The sequence below is a fragment of the Lactuca serriola genome, chromosome 2 (genome assembly GCF_051521515.1).
Source record: "Lactuca serriola cultivar US96UC23 chromosome 2, Lser_US96UC23_V15, whole genome shotgun sequence".
NCBI lineage: Eukaryota > Viridiplantae > Streptophyta > Magnoliopsida > Asterales > Asteraceae > Lactuca > Lactuca serriola.
The window spans coordinates 150,739,980-150,759,349 of NC_136409.1; the positions used below are offsets into that span (position 1 = coordinate 150,739,980).

A 19,370-nucleotide genomic window follows, 5' to 3' on the forward strand; every position below is an offset into this window, starting at 1 on the left:
GGTGACCTCATATGTTACAATCACCTATTCGATGTGCCGGTAAACCACACACGCTCCACCGAACTATGACAAACATTGAGTCACCCTTTGCTACCTTTGCTTAGACCCATTTAGTGTGCCGGTTAACCACACACGCTCCACTAACGTCTTCGCAAGGGCACAAAGTGTAATTTCATGGAATTGCATCAATTCACTTTTGCCTAAGTAACTAAGATTGGGAATTTTATGAAAACATTTAGTTACTTGATAATTCATTATACTTATAATGGAAGGTTTTGTCCTATCCTACCCGTTCGGCTAACGACCCTCCACTAGTCAAGAGTGCGGTGGGTAAGAGTGGATACCCATTCAATCGCCATTTTATAGGCAATTTCCTTAAACACCCCTTATAGACTAGCTTCGTGAATGAGGCCTACTAACGGTAAGACTGACTTTTACTCATACATATATAATGTTAGACTTTTTAATGTTATATATATATATATATAGTATAGGATGTATTTTAACACTTCTAAAATACTATGTGGTTAAATTTAATAATTATACTTTTAATTCAATTAAATTTTAAACCAAAATTTTTTATGGATTTATTAAACCTCTTTTAATTATACACCTTAATTAATTAATAAAACCATAAGGGTGTGATTTGAACCTTTTTCAAAACTATACTAGGGTTTTAGAATTTAACATTCCTAATTAAACTTTTAATCAACTTTTAAATTCCAAAACTTGAGGGCAAGTTTTGAAGCATTTCAAACCATAAGGGCTTAGAATTTAAATATGCATCAAAATTATACTATTTAATCAAAATTTAAATTCCAAAACTTGAGGGCAAGTTTTGAAACCTTTTTCAAAACATTAGGGTTTCAACTATTTAAATTTCAAAACAACAAAACTTTTGGGGTTCAAATTTAAACTATAAAACCTAAAGGTTCAAATATGAAACTTTTCACAACAACAAGGATCAAATAACAAATAATTCAAATTAACATTTAATCACATAATTATCCATATTTGATGATTTCTTGCAAAATAATTTATCAATTTACTTAAAATAATTAATCAATTATCTTATAAGGAAACAATTATCTTATTAATTGATAAATATCTTCAATTAGATTAAAAATATACTCAAATTTATCATATAATCGGATTAATATTAATCTAACATGATTAGGTAATTATCCCAATGCAAAAACAGCAAGAAATCCCGAGATAAGCACTATCTGACGAACCGACTCGCCGAGTCACCCTCTGGAACTCGCCGAGTAGGGCTGACTCGCCGAGTCCAAGAGTGACTCGCCGAGTCAGGTCGAACAGTGAGGCCAAAACACGATTTTCAGTTACATCAAGCATCAATACAATAGAAACCAATCATGGCTCTGATACCACTGATGGGTTTTGGTCATAAGACATCCTATGTGCTCATACAAACCCTAAAGCTCGGATCTAGGTTTCTCTATTGTACATACTTTGAATCCAAGACTTTGAACCCTAATTCTAGCATATGGAAATCAGAATTCACATGTAAATAGGTTTAAGAACATACCTTAATTGTTATATAGCAATAACAATCCAATTCCTCCTTGAATTGACCTTGGAAAGCTGAGAGTCACAAGTGTCACTCCTCTAATGGCTTACAAACACCATAAGCAAGTGGAGAAGGTATAAAGAGAGAGGAGAAGGGTAGGAATTCGTCCTTAGATGCTCTAGAGATCAAGTACACGAATTCATGAGCCTTGGGGTCTTTATATAGGTGTAAAGATAGAGTTTCAGTCATTATCCTTATCTAGTTGCTTATCCACCAAGCAACCCATAAGATAATCCTTGAATCCTTATCATAGTCAAATTCTAAGTGATTATCACTTCAAATTCGTCCACCATATATATAAGATAATTCTCACCTTATTTTGTAACTATCACATAATTACAATTCAGCCCCTCTAGTTTAATTAATTACACTTGATCACAAAATTAATTCTTAATTAATTATTGACCAATATTAATTAAACAAATATGATTTCTCCTTCAATATATTATTCTTATAATATATTAATAAATCATAATAACCTCTCTCTCTTTATTTATTTCTCCAATCAAGTTGCTTTGGTGAAGGCAACCCAAAAGGACCATGCACCATCGGGTCAAGTACATACCAAAATAGTTATGGACTTAGACACTAATCCAACAGTTACATCATCATTAATGTGTAGCCTAGAAACACGGGCGTTACAATTCTCTCCCCCTTAGGATGATTAATCACACATCAACAACAAAAATGTGAATAGCGACTCATCATGTCACTCTCCGTCTCACAGGTGAGATTTGGCCCATTCGTATGTTTCCAACGGACAAGCACTAATTCGACCATCTTACGTCATAACTTCTTAGTTTTTCGGTCAACGATTGCCTCAGGTTCTTCAATTAACCTTTTGTTCTCATCAATTTTTAACTTAGAAATTGGAATTATTTCGGGAACTTCTCCCGCGCACTTCTTCAAATAACACACATGGAAAGTGTTATGAATTCCATTCAGTTCTTCGGGTACTTTGAACTTGTAAGCTTGGTTCCCAATCTTCTGAAGAACTTTAAACGGTCCAATAAACCTTGGACTTAACTTTCCCTTTTTACCAAATCTTATAAGTCTCTTCCATGGTGACACTTTAAGCAAAACCGAATCTCCAACTTCAAAAGTCATTGGTCTTCGCTTGTTGTCAGCATAGCTCTTTTGACGATCCTGAGCTGCTAACATTCTCTCCCTAATTATTTTCAACTTTTCAACAGTTTGATGGACTATCTCAGGTCCCATAAACTGATTTTTTCCAGCCTCAAGCCAACAAGACGGCGTACGACGCTTCTATCCGTACAAAGCTTGATATGGTACCATCTTTATGTTCGAGTGGAAACTATTATTGTAGGAAATTCTACCAGGGGTAAATGTTCATCCCGGTTACCTTGGAATTCCAGGGTACATGCTCTCTGCATATCTTCAAGCTCAAAATCATGGGGGGTTCAGGATGGGACTACTTACCCTCGTCCCCGTCCCCAAAATTAAAACGGAGATTAAACATGCCCCCGTCCTTGCTCTCGATTTTTTAACAAATATGCCATATACGGGATCAAGGCCCCATGGGTTCCGGGCCCCACATAATTTTTTGATATACCTAAAATATATCTCGTGAAATAGTAAATATAAATTGTTCTTAAATTTAAAACAAACCCATAATATATAGTAGTGGAATGACTAAAAAATAAAAACATTATATATTTACATTTGAGCAACGTAGGATTATACAAGATATTCAAAGAAGATATGAGTGTATAATATGGTTTATAGTTACACAGATTTGTCCTTGGGTATTACATTTCTTGAAAAATTTATGTTGATAGTTAATTCCAGCACATCGATCAACTTGCTCTTCATATCTATTATATAATGTGGGCAAGGTAACTGACAGAATTGTTCTTGAAATCAGATTTAACACCCAAAATATGTTAATCAGTTAATCTTATTACCAATGTATGATAAATAGATATTGCCTTTTGAGTTTATGTAAAAACAACAAAAAGTAGATACCTAAAAGGAGGTTTTCCCATTGAGCCCTTACGATTCACAATTCACTCTCATTTATATAATAAAACTCTACAATTGTCACATGTTAGTTCTTACAAATTAATTTTTTTTAGAAATGTTAATGGTTTACCAAACTAAAAATAAGTGGTTCAACGTTGAGTAGATCCAACAAGATCACTAACCACCAAACCATCTTAAATATTTTAAATTAAAAGAAGACAAAACTTCATAAATGGTCCCTGTGGTTTCACAAAATCTGAAGTTTCGTCCTTAATTTTTAAAAACCTCATGTATGGTCCCTATGGTTTCAAAAATTTTAATGTCTAGTCCTTATAGATAATTCCGTTAGTATTTAAGTGACGGATATTTTCGTCATTTCACTACCCCAGGGACCATTTATGAGGTATTCACTTAATTTAAAAAAAAAATTAATATGAAAAGGGGTCCCACATCTCTCTCTCTCTCTCTCTCTCTCTCTCTCTCTCTCTCTCTCTCTCTCTCCAAAGCCTTCGAAACTTTCAAATGCTCAAGAACACGTTGTGAGGCGCACACAGAGCTCCCTCTCAATGGCGAGCACCACTTCTTCTACACTCGGATTGCCCAAACTCCACTTCCCACAATCATTTACGCACAAAATTCCATCTTTATCATCGAGTCTCCCCAAGAAAACTCGGGTTCCTTCCATTTCTTCGAAACCAAGCAGAATAATTGTTCGTGTTTAACAGATAGTTCTTCAATTGAAGCAGTCAAAGTAATCAGCCCCAAAGTTAAAGTCGAAACATGGTATCATCATCTATTTCACTAATTAGGGTTGTTTGAACTCCTTGATTTTGCAAACTAAGACGATACTTACAATGTTGTGATTTATGAAGCCTGATTTTGGGGGTGTTTTGATGTGTGAATAAACTAATTATCTCGATTTGACTCAATATGTGTTCTACCATCTGTAACTGGAGAGGCTATTCAATTCGATACTGGTACGCCGAAAACAATGGCCCTACATTGGTTTTAGCTCATGGATTCTGAGCAAACAGGCCCATCATCATTCATCTTTTGCTTCTCATCAACTATGTGATATATGTATTAATTGCATTATGGGTTTTAGAGAGAGAGAGAGAGAGAGAGAGAGAGAGAGAGACGGGATCCTTGCATATTAAAGTTTATTTTTTAATTTTTAAAAAAAATTAAGCAAAAACCTCATAAATGGTCTCTAGGATAGTGAAATGACGAAAATACTCTTCACTTAACGGACAAATAGTGACAGAGTTAGGCATAAAGACTAAACATTAAAATTTTGAAACCACAGGGACCATCAGTAAGGTTTTAAAAATTAGAGACGAAACTTCAGATTTTATGAAACCGCAGGGACCATTTATGAAGTTTTGTCTTAAAAGAAAGTTAAACCTGCCCATTCATCGCTCGCACAATGTGATCAATAAAGATTATAAAGTGGTTGAAAAGACCTAAAACTACCAATGTGAAAAAAAAAAAATCAGCAACACATAAAGCATTCAATTAATATGCAACTCCCTTTTATACAACAAAACATTTCGAGTTTTCCGGTTGATCCAAAGTAAACTTATGACCATACAATTGACTCAGGCAAAGAGAACATGCTCTTTTAAATGTTTATTTGTCTCAACTTTTGTAAAATATATAACTAGACTTGTATAAGTAGACACAGTAAACTTAAAATGAGTTGAGAAACACACGTAAAATTAAGACATTTGTCATTCATTTATGAACATTTTGAAACAAGCAAGACCTAAGCTTATATCATAAATGTCAATTCTTTGCTAATTAACTTAAAAGTTCAAATAATTTTGGGTTGAAGCTTAGGATTTACCCATCTATGATCCTCGAACTACGTAACAACAATGTTGTAAATATTGTTTGGCGGTAGCTCAGCGGTCGACTCTGTCAAGCGTCAAGCGATTAATCGATTTGGCAGGGATTAATCGGGGAACCTAAATTACTAATAAAACTATTTTAAACTTAATATATCCTAAGGAAATTAGTATTAGAAAATTTAAAATTTTAAAATATGTTATAATATTTGAAAATTTCAATATTTAAAATTTTAAAATTTTGTAAATTTTGGTGTAATTTTTGAAAATTTTAATATTTTAGTTTTTTTTTTAAATATTTCCGCCTAGGAGCACCGAGGACCCCCTAACACGAGTTTGACTAATATTGACCAATTTTCGCCAAGCACCCCTAATTGTAATTAGTTGCAGACCGCCTAGCGCCTAGGCGGCCGCCTAGGCTGATATTTACAACACTACTGAACAGTAACAGTAGAACCCCGAAATTTTCATATATGGTAGGCAAAAACCAATAATTTTATAGATGCAAATTTTGTGTATATGGATTTATAATCAAACAATTCCCTTAATTACGTCTACTTTTCTTCTATGTGATTAAGATCATCACTAACTGCATTGGTATTAAAAGAAGCAAAGTTTACATAACTCTATTAAAATCAGAAACAACAACGCGGTTAATTTGATGGTGTTGATCACTGGGTATAAAAAAATCCTAAATCGTAGGGTAACAACCAAAGAGCAATAAGCTCACTAGAGGACTAATGGTCGAATGGAACACAACCAAAAAATACAAACGCATAACACATAAAAGAGAGGCATCAATGTGAGGAGGAAACGTCAACAAATTTCTAAACAAAATCGTTGAGGGTTTATAAGTTCTTAATGAAAACCCTAAATCGCATATATACATAATATGGACATATATACAAAGGAATTAAAAAACGACACAATATTAATTTAAAATGACAGGCAAAAGTAAAAGGTGCCTCCAATGTTGTTGTTTTTTTTTTTTTTTTTTTTTTTTTTTTTTTTTTTTTTTTTTTTTTTTCATTTTACAACAATAAAAGATGATGTGACATCTCCAATTTTTACAGCTAGAAAAGACAGATTTTTTTTATGTTTATTTAAAAATCAGAGTATCCTTTTTAAAGAATAATATTGCGTAATTTGTTCCCCAGAACACACGATAACGATATTATCAAAACATTTCCGACGAAATGTATTTTATTTATATTAAAACATTGGAATGTCTTTGTCAATACAGAAACATAAGCATAATGAAATATTACAAGCCTTACAGTAATTAAACTAATAGCCTAATACTCTTTGAATCCCTCAAAAGAATGTATCTTTAATATCTCTACCTGCGATACAATAAATTGAGTGGGTCAATGTGGGAAACCTAGTGAGTACATATGGATTTAAATCCCACAATGTGACGATAATGTATATCTCAAACCTGCAAAACCAACTATTATCATTAACACAGATATATCATATCTCTAAAACAATCTCTCCCATTCTTTCGATTCCCATGTATTGATCCTATACAACGATCTTACAATATCAAGCCTAAATGATCAATATGAACAACAAACTGACGACACCGCTTCGGATATTACCCTGGCAGCAAACGAGGATCTATAAATGCATCAAATAAGGGGAATGAAATAAGTTTCACCACGAACCTCTGTTTGTAAAAAAAATCACAAGACAATTAAGTCAAGGGTGGTTATCTAGATAACTGTTCCTAGCAGTGGTCTGACACCGTGAGGTATTTTACCCCCAGACTCACCCTATCCGGCAATACAACATCATACATACCTAGTAGTGGTCTATTACTGACACACTCTATTAGACAATCTATGAAGTTCCCTCAATTACTTCGTGAAAGGCAACACTGACACACAAAGCTCATCAAAAGAAAAAGTATAGGGAAATACTAATAAAGTACTCTCGTACGCTCCCGTACTCCGACACATAATAGTGTCAAAAAGGACTTTGTACATGATAGTACTTCTGGCACATTATAGTACCCTGGTATGAGTACGAATCGTACCCTAGAACATAATAATACCCCGGCATAAGCAGCACCTGAGATACAAAGCTTTGAAAAAGATTTGGTACATAAAAAGTACTTTTGTACGTAGGACATACTCCATCGATCATTAATCTCCTTGAACAGAGTTTCTACTCTCTATTCCGATCACACACGTACCCTTAATAAGATGCTACCCAATATCCAAACTTAATTGAACTAAGCATATCTTTTTAAGTCCTATTGCATCACTAGGCAAACCTACAATGCTTATAATCAACTTTCAATACCAACTCTGTTTCAGCAACACAATACTAATTTAGTGTAATATTTTATACAAAGTATTAAGTATTAACATACATTTATCTTCTCATTTATAATACTTCTATTATTATTATCATGTAAATACATCTTAACACATAAGAACCATGTCTGGTTCGTATAGCGTATATCATTAAATATACATATAACACATATTTCCAAATAATAAGCATATAACTCACATATAAACTTTCAAGATATATTTAATACTTTTATTAATACTTGTATTAAAATCATCTTCATGAAAGGGACTATGCACTCACTTGTTAAAGTGATGACTCGAAATTCGGGCAGCGCTTCGCTTCTAGCAATTGTTTTTTCCTTTGACGAAACCTAGTATCATTATCACTAAGTTTTATTTTAATATTTATTGCGACTAATTATTAGTCTAGAATCATCATTAATTCAAAGTTTACTTCAAGATCTATTAAGTAAGGAACAACCAGGTAGGATCATATTGGAGGTAGGGTTTGTTTGGTATACGAAGTATACTATTTAGAAATCTCACTTTAAGCTCCTCACTAAATCCAGCCTAAACATCATCCCCGTAAGTAGATCAATTAGTATAACGAATTTGAATCACTGATAAGTCTTGTTTAAAGGTTCATAATATCAATAATGAACATAAACATAATTTATACTTAAAGTATGGTAAGCATAACTCACCTACTGGGGGTTTAGCAAGGAACCGAGCTCTGCGCGGGCAGAACTTCTGAGCTGAAAGCTCTTTTTCTCAGAGCCTTCAAGCGCTTCGGGACTCGCTAATAACATCTAGGAGGTGCTGGGAAAGGAATAAAGGCTTGGGGGTGTTTGGGAGAGAAATGGATGAGAGGTGTGAAAAAAAGAGTGAGAAATGAGCTCTATTTATAACTGCGAGTGCCCAAGTACGTGACGCGTACTCAAGAATTATGTTGGGCGTAATGGGTAAAAAGGCAGTGCATTGAGCGTACTTCGAGCTACGTTGGGTGTACCGAGTCTAGGTGTCGTGATCTCGTTCCAAGCTGTGGGGAAGAAGTATTGGCCCAGATTTTGCCACGTTTAACTACGGGGTTTAATCCAAAAATTAATTATCTTCTAAAATTTGTAACTTTCGCATACGAGCTTCATTTTTTATGTTCTTTATATCTACGCGTAGATATCGATGGGATCTACAATTTTCGTTTAGAATTCATCGGCTAATTTTGAATTTATTTTTAAAGTTATATTTTAACAGACTTAAATAGTTAAAGTTCGTTAAAAATTCATAACTTCGTCATCCGACGTCCGTTTTTGGCTGTTTTAATATTGTTGAGCTCCTATTAACGAGATCTTCAATTCTTGTTTAGTTTGTGTCGGCTAATAATCGATTGATCTAAAATTCGATTTCTGAGTCGTATAATGCTACGATGAATCTTAGAAAAATCATAACATCCTCTAACGAAGTCGAAATTGGACGTTCTCTATATGCACACTCTCAGTTTAACGTCTACTACGACTTTCGTTTAGATCGTTAAGGCTAAAAAGTATTTTGTCAAAAGTTTACTTTTTACGATACGCGGAGCCGTGCCGGTTTAATCGCAAAACTTCGACGGGTCATAACTTCTTCGTTATAAGTCATATTTCAGCGTTCTTTATATGTATGGAATCCTTGTGACATATACTATAACTTTGGTTAGTATTATTTATCCTAAATAATCTTCTATCAAAAATCATTTTTAACGCTTATTATCTTTAAATTTACTAGCCGAATATGCGGGCGTTACAGATGACGTGCATTTATGCATGTTATAGTCTACATGTCATTAAAGGCACATTTTCTCGTAATGATCAACAATTGTTGTAGGAAAGAAGAATAATGGAGGAAAACAGGCGGAAATATTTAATCCTAGAGATAACAACATATACTATGATTTCCACGATTTAATGGGACACAACACTATCAAATATACCATGCTAAGAAGAGAAATAGAAACAAATATACAATCAGGTAACCTAAGTGTAACGCGCGAGTTCCGATTATGTTTTTCCATTATTTGAGTGGTGGTTTCAATGTCCAAGGAAAATTAGAAGTATAAACTAAGGCATGAAGAGCGTCCAAACCGATGGGTTGTTCATCTTTTTAGGGTTTTAGGAACTATTTAAAGGACATTAATCGATAGGGTTTGCCATTCTCATCCTCCATCAACCCTATATCGACCCTTGTGAAACTTTAGCCTACCTTTATGGGTTTTAAACTCATCTATCCTCTTATCCAGTTTTTGTGCATTTGGTGGTTCTTTTGTGTAGAGTTCTTGAAAGATTGGCTTTGGAAGCTTTGCAACTAAAGAGGTCAAGCTTCTTACATCTTTTGGACCATTATAAGTCACAAAGATCCATGTTTTATTGTGTTTCATCTTTTAATCTAAGAAGAGTATTTGGTGTTTTGGTCCCTTTTCATGAAGTTTTTGTCCCTTTATGACTTGATTTAATGGAGCTTCGAAAACTCCATGATCCTAGAAGCATGTTTTACTTCAGATCTGACATTTTTGAGAAGCTTTGAGTGTATGTATACATTCTCTTTTCTCCATGCATGAAGAAAGATGCTTCTTGTAACATCCATAAAATTCATGAAAAATTTAAACCTTTTAAACAACCCATAAATCATCATTGTTTACAAAATAGTTTTCAAAACATGTTTAATATCAGAGTTTTCCCAAAATCATAAAACAACACACTAAGGAGGTTCACGATCACGCCTTCGTCTTCTCGCGATCCTCTAAGTTACCTGAAACATAATCCAAAAATGTAAGCCCAAAGCTTAGTGAGTTCCCCCAAAATACCAACATAACAAATAACACATATATAATAACAGCATGCAATGGGTCCACAGCCAACAAATAACTAACAAACTGAAGCATGCAATGGTTTGCCATCAACCCACAGTTTATGTTTCGCTTGCTCCCCAACCAGATCATCCCTCAGACTGAATACCACCAAGCCCTCAGTATGAGTCTGGCATGCTCTTTCCGACCCACAGCTCGTATCTAGAATGCTCATGAGCTGTCAGTATGAGTCTGGCATGTCATCCCCGACCCTCAGCTCATATCTAGATTGCTCCATGATTTGTTGACTACCGCTCGGAGCAGTACAACGTCAACCTAGCCCACACAATATGTCGAAATATATCAGATAAAAAACATATACAGATAAACATACAGACAGTATCATAGCTAGTCCTATAGATCTACCAGACTAGCATATCAAAACTAGCATGCATATCTATTCCCTACTCAGTAGATCGACGAATATCATGTTATCAAACCAATGGGCCAACTAGGTGCCTTCGACCCGTAAGTACAGTGATGAAAACTCACCTCACACTACCGAATCACACTGAAAGTCTCCGGCTGCTGGCTCACTAAAATCCCCGCGCTATCACAACAAAATAATCATCCAATTAATAACTGGATTAAAAACCTTAGCTATTAGTCCAAAATTAGGGTAAAAGGATACATTAGCCCTTTTCCTAGTTTGGGCTAAGACCCAGGGCCAGGGCCAAATCTTTGATCCAAAAAGGCCCAAAACTAAGTAATCACTCAAGGCCCATATTCGACCCAATTTTCCAAATTCGGTCCAAAATCCTACTTGGGCCTTACCCTAAAGTCCATCCCTTCACTTAGACTAAAACACCAATACCTAGATGGTCCAATAAGGGCCCAAGCATCTAAGCCCAAAAGGTGTCCCAAACTTGCTAAACCCAATAGACTGAGTATGCGGGGCGTACCCAACTATACGCTAAGCGTACACGCTTTGGAGCTTGTATGTTGTGCGTACGGGATGGTACGCTCTGCGTACTCCGCCTTTTACTAAGAAAACATGCTGCTGACCACCTACGCCAGCGTACACCCTGGTATGCCCAACGTACGCAGTGGCCATGCAAACTGTCTAATAAGGGCTTAATTCATTCAGTCCAAACGTCAAATTTCCAGATCCAAGTCCAAGAAGGTGCTCTTAACCATAAAGTTTACAACTTTATGGTTATGCATGCATCATTAAGACCCAAAACCAACCTCTTAGTTTGTCTTAACCACTAAAGACCTCTACACTTTGCATGCAAGCACTAAGTGAGTCACGAAGGCATTTTTATGACTTAACATGACTCAAATCTTCTGAAAAGGCAGCTTCTTTGGTCTTACAGTAGTATTTACTCATTAAGTTTATGAAAGGGGACAAAACTCATAAAACTCCATATGGCTAGATCTCTAAGAAATACAAGTAAAGCTCAAGGCTTTAAACCTTTTGGAGCTTCCCAAAGAGATGAGGATCTCAGATCTACAAGCTTGAATCCCGCACCAAAGCTTCTCAAAGAATCCTTTCTTCTTTCTTCAACACCAAGAACACACACACTCAAGCTCAACACACACACACAAGGGCTAGGGCTTGCAAGAATGTCTCAAGGAGAGTGGAGGCTGAAAGTGTGAGGGAAATGGGGTTATAAGGGGGATTATATAGGGCTTAACCCTAAAAATTAGGGTTTTCAACATATGATGAGTATGACCACGTACATTGACGTACACCCAACGTACTAGGGCACACCCTAATACGCTAAGCGTACACACGTACGCATGGTGTACTCCCACTCCTTCCAAATTATGGTTTTGCCATTAGGGCTTCCCATGGCTACTTCCTTCTACTAAAGGGACAAAAATGACATGAATTAAAATTATAAGGATGAATTTAAAAGTACCTGAACATCAGGGTGTTACAATTCTTGAACTTTTTGGAAACTAGGGTTCTAGATCTTGGTTGTTTGGGGCGTTTTAATGGATAAAGTCGGAAACTTTATCCATTAATACACTATTGAGAATCAGATATAAGAATTTGAGCCTTGACTTAATGGATTAGTTAAAAACCCTTTGAAAATATGTTTGGGCGCGAGGCGTCTTTTGGGGGTGCCAGGGTGTCTCTATTAATAATGAAAATACTCACCTCGCAGATAACACTGATAACCACCACAGCTTGCGGAAACAATGAGAAAGTTGGTCTCACAAACCTCCTAAACAATAAAGGAAAGGTCAAACCTCAGTTTATGACCTAAAACCCTAAAGTTTGACCCAATGCCAAACTTAGGAAAAATATCAAAACGTCAACATTAGGTCAAACGGACGCCTCGTGCCCACTACTTGAAAAAAACAGTCGCGTATTTCTCACAAAATAGCCATGCTTCAGAAAAATCCAGAATGCGTGTCGCGACCATAATAGACGCGCCTCATCTACCCTGATTTATCCCTTTAAAGATGACTTGATCCATTAAGTATAAGCTTCGGTCTTTTAGATCTGAATCTAAATGATGTCCTAATGGATAAAGTTTCCAACTTTGTCTATTTAAACACCCCAAAAGACTAGTTTCCTAAAAGTCCAAGATCCCATTTTTCTCCATGTATGGAGTAGAGAGAGCTTATGTATGCTCTCTCAACTTAACCATTGGTTCTAAGATCTTGGAGTTGTCTAAACTCCAAAGTTCAAAGAATTAAGGGGCAAAAACACCAAAACATGGACTAAAACATCATAATCACTCAATTCCAAAGATGAAATATAATAAAACAAGGATCTTTGTAACTTATAAAGGTCCAAAAGATTGGAGAAGGCTTGAGATCTTCTGATACAAAAATCCAAAACTCAATCTTGTAAGAAATCTTCACTCTAAACCACCAACAACATACCAAAAAGGATGAGATGAGAGATCAGTGGCTTAAAACTATGAAATGTGGGTAGGGTTTCTTAAATTATTTAAGGCATGATGGAATATGATAATGAGCTAAGCCGTTAAAGTTAATGATGCTTAAATAACTCCGAAAACCCTAAAAAGACGTTCAACCCATGGGTTTAGGCGCATCGCGCCCTTAAGAGATGTATCATGTCTCATACGATTAAATCCTTACTCTCAGCAAATAAGTAAAATAGAACCATAAATTCTTACATACCGGGAAATAAGCATGTTACAATTCTCCCAAACTTGAATAAGATTTTGCCCTCAAAATCTATTGTCTTAAATAACTTTGGGTAAGGCTCACGCATCCCCTTTCATATTCGCAAGTCCACTTGGAACCCTTTTGGTACTGCCACTGCACCTTCACCAAGGTCACCACCTTGTTGCGCAATGTCTTCATCTTTATATCCTAAATCACGATTAGTCTTTCCATATAATTAAGATGTTTATCAACCTGAATTCCGTCCAAAGGTACCACTATTGAATCTTATGCTAAACACTTTCGCAACTAAGAAACGTGGAAAGTTGTAACACTCTATTTCGGTTTATATCTTTTTGAGGCGTCATTAGCATTTGAATCCTAACTAAATTCATTATTTCTATTCTTTAATAATTTGGAAGGGGTATTTTAGTACAATCACCTTTTAATTTGATTTTTAAATATATTTTATGGTATTACATTGATTTATACCTCATTAAATTATACGATTGCATATAAATATGAGTTTAATAGGTTAAGAAGGATATATATGTAATTATGAACTTTTGAAGGGTATAGATGTAAGGATTTTATACAAAGAAATCTCGTTATTTTGAGAAAGTTTTTGATAAAATCATAATTTTTTTAACAGAAAAATACTGATTATTTATAATTTTGCCTAAATTAAAGTATTTTTTTTAACAGAAAATAAAAGATTATGTGATTTTTCCAAAATAATAAGATTTTTCTGTTCAAAAAAACCTTTTTTACTTTATTACAAATATTTCCAAAATAATTAAATTTTTCTACATAAAAGACGTAATACATAATGTTTACAACATGTATGAAATATTTTTCTAAATTATAATGTATACTCCACACTCAAAACTTCATCAACAAATTTGAATATGTATTCATTTTGATAGGATAGTTCAATCAAAATTTTGCAAAACACAAAACCATTTTATAGAAAAATTGGTTTTTGACGACCATAGGCGGATCTACTATGTATCCCGGGATACCCCTAAAAAAATTTAGTAGTGTAATTTTTTCCGAAATTTTTTTTCTTATTGTGTATTACGGGATTTTTTTTATCGGGATACCCCTTTACTTATTGGAGATGCCCCTTTACTTTGATCATGGACCTATATCATTGATAATTTCTAAAGCATTATTTATATTAATGAAAATGAGTTGACCAATTTCTATTTAAAAATAAATCACTTGTCAACCAGAAATCCACAACCGAGGGCTTTTTTGGCCCATCCTTAATTTTCGTCCTGTTTCGTTCCTCCCTTCACAACGACCACCGCCGCTACCAAATTCCCATTTCAAATCCTACTCCTGATTGTTCTGCAACGTCCACCCGCTTCCTCTCCTCATGGCGAACACACCTTTCCTGCTAGAAACCAGATTCAATCTCAACCCTTTGCTCCAACAGACCTTCCGTTTGTCCCCACTTCGTTCTTTCCCAACCAAATTGTCGTCTGGAAATAATCATTCTTTCAAACTGAACTACACTCCTTACAAGGGAATCAAATATTCCTCCAAGTTGAGCATTAAATGCCTCATGAGCGCTAAGCCCAAAGGAGAAACTGGAATTGGTGGAAATACATGCCCGGATGATAACGATTTGAAAGCAGTTGCTATTAGCAGCGGTATAAATATAAACGAAGTGCTTTGTAGATCAATGAAAAATATCCTGACGGCCTTACAATTTCCTGTCATAACTGGAGTTTTACTGGGTTTGTTATTTTTGTATGATCATCAGTTTGCGTTTGCTGCTTCCGGTGGGCGAATGGGTGGTAGCTCATTTTCTTCTTCGTCTACCAAGTCATCCACTTCTTCTTCCTCGTCTTCCTCTACAACATCGAAATCGTCATATCCTTCTTCTTCTTCTTCTTCTTCATCTTCCTCTTATAAAAGCTCGAAATCGTCATCATCTTCAACCCCGAAGTCTTCATCATATTCATCTTCGTCGTCTTCTTCATCTACAAAGCCTTCCTCATCGTCTTCTTCTTCTTCTTCCTGGTCGTCTTCGTCTACAAAACCAGAGACGTCTTCTTCTTCCTGGTCGTCTAAGAATTCTTCTTCTTGGTCATCTTCATATGAAAGCCCGAAATCTTCGTCTTCATATGAAAGCCCAAAATCTTCATCTTCGTATGAAATCCCGAAGTCGTCACCTTCGTCTTCTTCTAAAAGGCGAAATAAGTCGTCATCTTCGTCTCCAAATCCAGTCAAGGATGGTGTAGAGCCAGCGGTTGGAGTTGATCAAGCGGTTGCAGTTGAGCCAGCCGTTGGAATTCAGCCGGCGGTTAGAGTTGATCCAATAATTGCAGGCACAATGATTTTTCTTGCTGTAGGTTTTGTGGCTGCAATCTTACCACGACCTCTGCTTGCCCAGAAAACAAGTGTTCTGAAGCTTCAGGTATTATATATATGCTCTTTCAACGATTGCTGATATCCATGCCAAATCATTTTCAATTTTGATCCATCTTTATTGCTGATTGGGTAATGATCGAGTAACTATTATCTTTGTATATTATTCTTAAGGTTGGATTGTCGGGTAATGTTAGATCAATGCAAAAGGATCTCAATCGGATTGCTGAGAAAGCTGATACATCCTGCCCTGAGGGCTTGAGCTATATATTACAAGGTAATGAATGATGTTTACAGGATTTATAAACAATTTTGGATATATGAAGCACCACAAAATATTACTTTTTAACTCATTATCTATCTTCTAATCAGGCAAAACATGTATTAGTTTTGAGCCTTTACTAATCATATAATCTTGTAATTGATGTTTACATATACTGATTTCGTTTTGGTTGCAGAGACAACACGAGTTCTACAACGATATCCTGATTATTGCATCTCTGGTTATTCCTCTGTATGCAATACACTCTCATTTTCCTGTCTTTTTCTTAAGTTGTTTTTTCTGGATTAAGTAAAAAAAAGCACTCATAAATAGTTGACCATATTAAAGGGTTGTTTCTTTTCTTACCTCATAAAGTCTTGTATGGGTAACAAAGATCAATTTATTCTAAAACTCCTAAAAAAAACAAAGTTCACAATATTTTTCTATTTTAACATGAGACAAGTTGACAGAAACAAAGAAAAATGGCAAATAAGTAAATGTTTAGTGTCTTAATATATTAAGCCAAGTTTTTTGGCTTAACCCAATAACCCATTAAGTCATGTTGTCCAAACAAAGAAACAACCATGTATATTTTTCTAGATTAAGTGCTTAACTCATTAATTTTAGTAAGTCTAAAAGAAACAAACCCATAAGTCATATCCCCATTAAGTACATTAAGTAAAAAAGAAACACCACCTTAGTTTCCATGTAGAAACACAATATTTATGTGACATGAAAGTGAATTGTTACTTTTTATTACTTTTTTGAAACATTGAATGTTTGGGTTTTGGTCTTCTAATTTGCTAGGTGGACGCAAAGAGGAGCATCGTGGATGTTGAGACACTATTTAATCAACTTTGTATTGACGAAAGGAGTAAATTTGATGAGGAGACTCTGGTCAATGTGAACAACATCAGAAAGCAAAGTGCAACAACTCAAAGATCTACTGACTTCAATGCTGAGTATATTGTGGTCAGTGCTTTTGGCTTCTTTCACTGACTTTCTTAAATCACTCTTTCTGCATTGAATAAAAGAAGAAACACTATATATAACTTATCAGATTAAGTTTTGTTCTCATTAACCGTATATATAGATTACAATCGTTGTTGCTGCTGGAGGCATACATAAACTGCCGCCCATAAACAGCAGTGCAAAATTGAAGGAAGCATTGCAAAACCTGGCAACTATCCCTTCAAGCAGCGTTAAGGTAGGACCTATTTCCGTTTTTTTTTTTTTTTTTTTTTTCTTGCCACGAAAACCTAATTTTTTTTTCCTGTTGGATGTGCTAACTATTTGATCGATTTGCAGGCTGTCGAGGTGTTATGGACCCCACAAGATGAAAATGACACTCTTACAAAACAAGAATATCTTGAAGATTATTCGTTGTTGCGCCCTCTGTAGGTAATAAGCTGTTATGATGCTTTCAACAATTTGTACATGTTATTTATAGGCGATGATGATAATTGTATATGCGAATGTGTGATTCCAAATGTTTTTTTTTTCTTTAAACAGCAGGTCACGCCAAGATTAAAGCATGTGAGATTCAAACACTGGACCTCTTCTTTATTTGGGGTGTTTAAATTCCAAGTTATATAAATCTTTTGATGATTTTTGCATGAGTATGGTATTATATAGCAACAAGAAAAAGATATAAGCTTTTGTGGCTTCAGGTTTTTAGAAAATTTCTTTTTTGGTACTTGAATTTCATTTTTTGAAGAAATATTTACTTTAAGAAGGCTAGACATTTTATTGAAGTTATGGATAGTTAGGTAAATTTATATCTATTCTCAAAATTAGTTGTAATTTGAACCAATTTGCCCCTCTAGAATTGGTTTAAATAGATTTCATCACACCAAAAAAAAAGCTCTTTATTCTCAAAGTTTTTTTTTTTTTGCAATCTTGATTTTCTCAATTTCGAAACTAAAAATGACATCCTCATAAGCTCTTGCTTCCTCTTTCCTCTGTAATACTACCAGCATAACCACAAAAAATTATAAGAATGCTGAGGTAGTGGACCATGGAAGTTCATTTGTTTCTGAAACCCAATTATTTGGTGTAATTACGATTTTACATTATGAATGATGAAGAGGAGCTCATTCCAAATAATGTCACAAGTTTTATAACTCCACTGGAAACTTGACATTTAAGCATCAGGGGTAAAATGTTTACAAAGTGGTGAACAAGACAGTTTTGATCAAACACAAACTAATATCTGAGTGATGCTTTGTTTATTGGGAAATCTCTAATAAAGTTTCTATATTTTGGGTTAGTTTACGGTTTAATCCCAAATTAGTTTTTGTTTACAAAAAAAGACAGATTACCGGTTAAACCTTAGAATAACCATTTTTAGCCAGTTTCGCAAATTTAGCCAGTATCCTGTCTTTTTTCGTTAATTGGTCAAAATATTTTGGGTGGATGAGTGCAATGTTTACAATGTTTACTGGTAGGTTGAGGCTGTAGACAATCTTCGTGTTGATGGTTGAAATCGCCAACTTCTAGCTCTCATCAACCCACTCTTCGACATGAGATGAAAACTTACATCCAATTTAGGTGTTGCAATGCCTGAGCTATTTCTGAGTCTGATGCAGATGAGCCTATGCCCGATGCTTCTATTCCTGATGTTGTTGCGCCAGTGCAGCAAGAGCTTGTCATGCATCCTCACCATGATATGTATATGCAAGAATTTTAGTAATTGCATATTGACTATAGACGCCTCCATCATGATTATTCTGATCTTTATGACATGGCTTGTGAAATGAATAATGAGATGGTGGAGTTGAGAGAAGAATTCTACTCCTTTAAAGAGAACCAACAAACACATAACCAACACGTAGATACTCTTATGACTTATAACTGATATGCATTGAGTGCTTTGTTTGGGTGGTCAACCCACATGATCAATCTACTACCCTCAATATCCACAACAATACACTCATCCATACACATCCAATATCCTCCACCATACCCTTAATACCCCCTTCAAAACCCTCGTCAGTAATTTGTCCCACTCTCTTCCTATATATCGAGGACGATGCATAATTTT

At 35.1% G+C, this 19,370-nt stretch overlaps 1 protein-coding gene across 2 annotated transcripts; it reads left to right on the forward strand.

Moving 5' to 3' along the window:
- Positions 1-14,959: 14,959 nt before the first annotated feature.
- LOC145090498 (uncharacterized) lies at positions 14,960-18,092 on the forward strand. Of its 2 annotated transcripts, XM_079028676.1 has the most exons (7): positions 14,960-16,114; positions 16,240-16,342; positions 16,524-16,579; positions 17,135-17,299; positions 17,421-17,534; positions 17,636-17,728; positions 17,843-18,092. In XM_079028676.1, the coding sequence occupies exons 1-6, from the start codon at positions 15,068-15,070 to the stop codon at positions 17,726-17,728; spliced, it is 1,578 nt and encodes a 525-aa protein (XP_078884802.1). In that variant the 5' UTR covers positions 14,960-15,067; the 3' UTR covers positions 17,843-18,092. The 2 variants fall into 2 exon arrangements, with proteins under 2 accessions (XP_078884802.1, XP_078884801.1); XM_079028675.1 differs by lacking the exon at positions 17,843-18,092 and having other exon boundaries at positions 17,636-17,774.
- Positions 18,093-19,370: the final 1,278 nt, after the last annotated feature.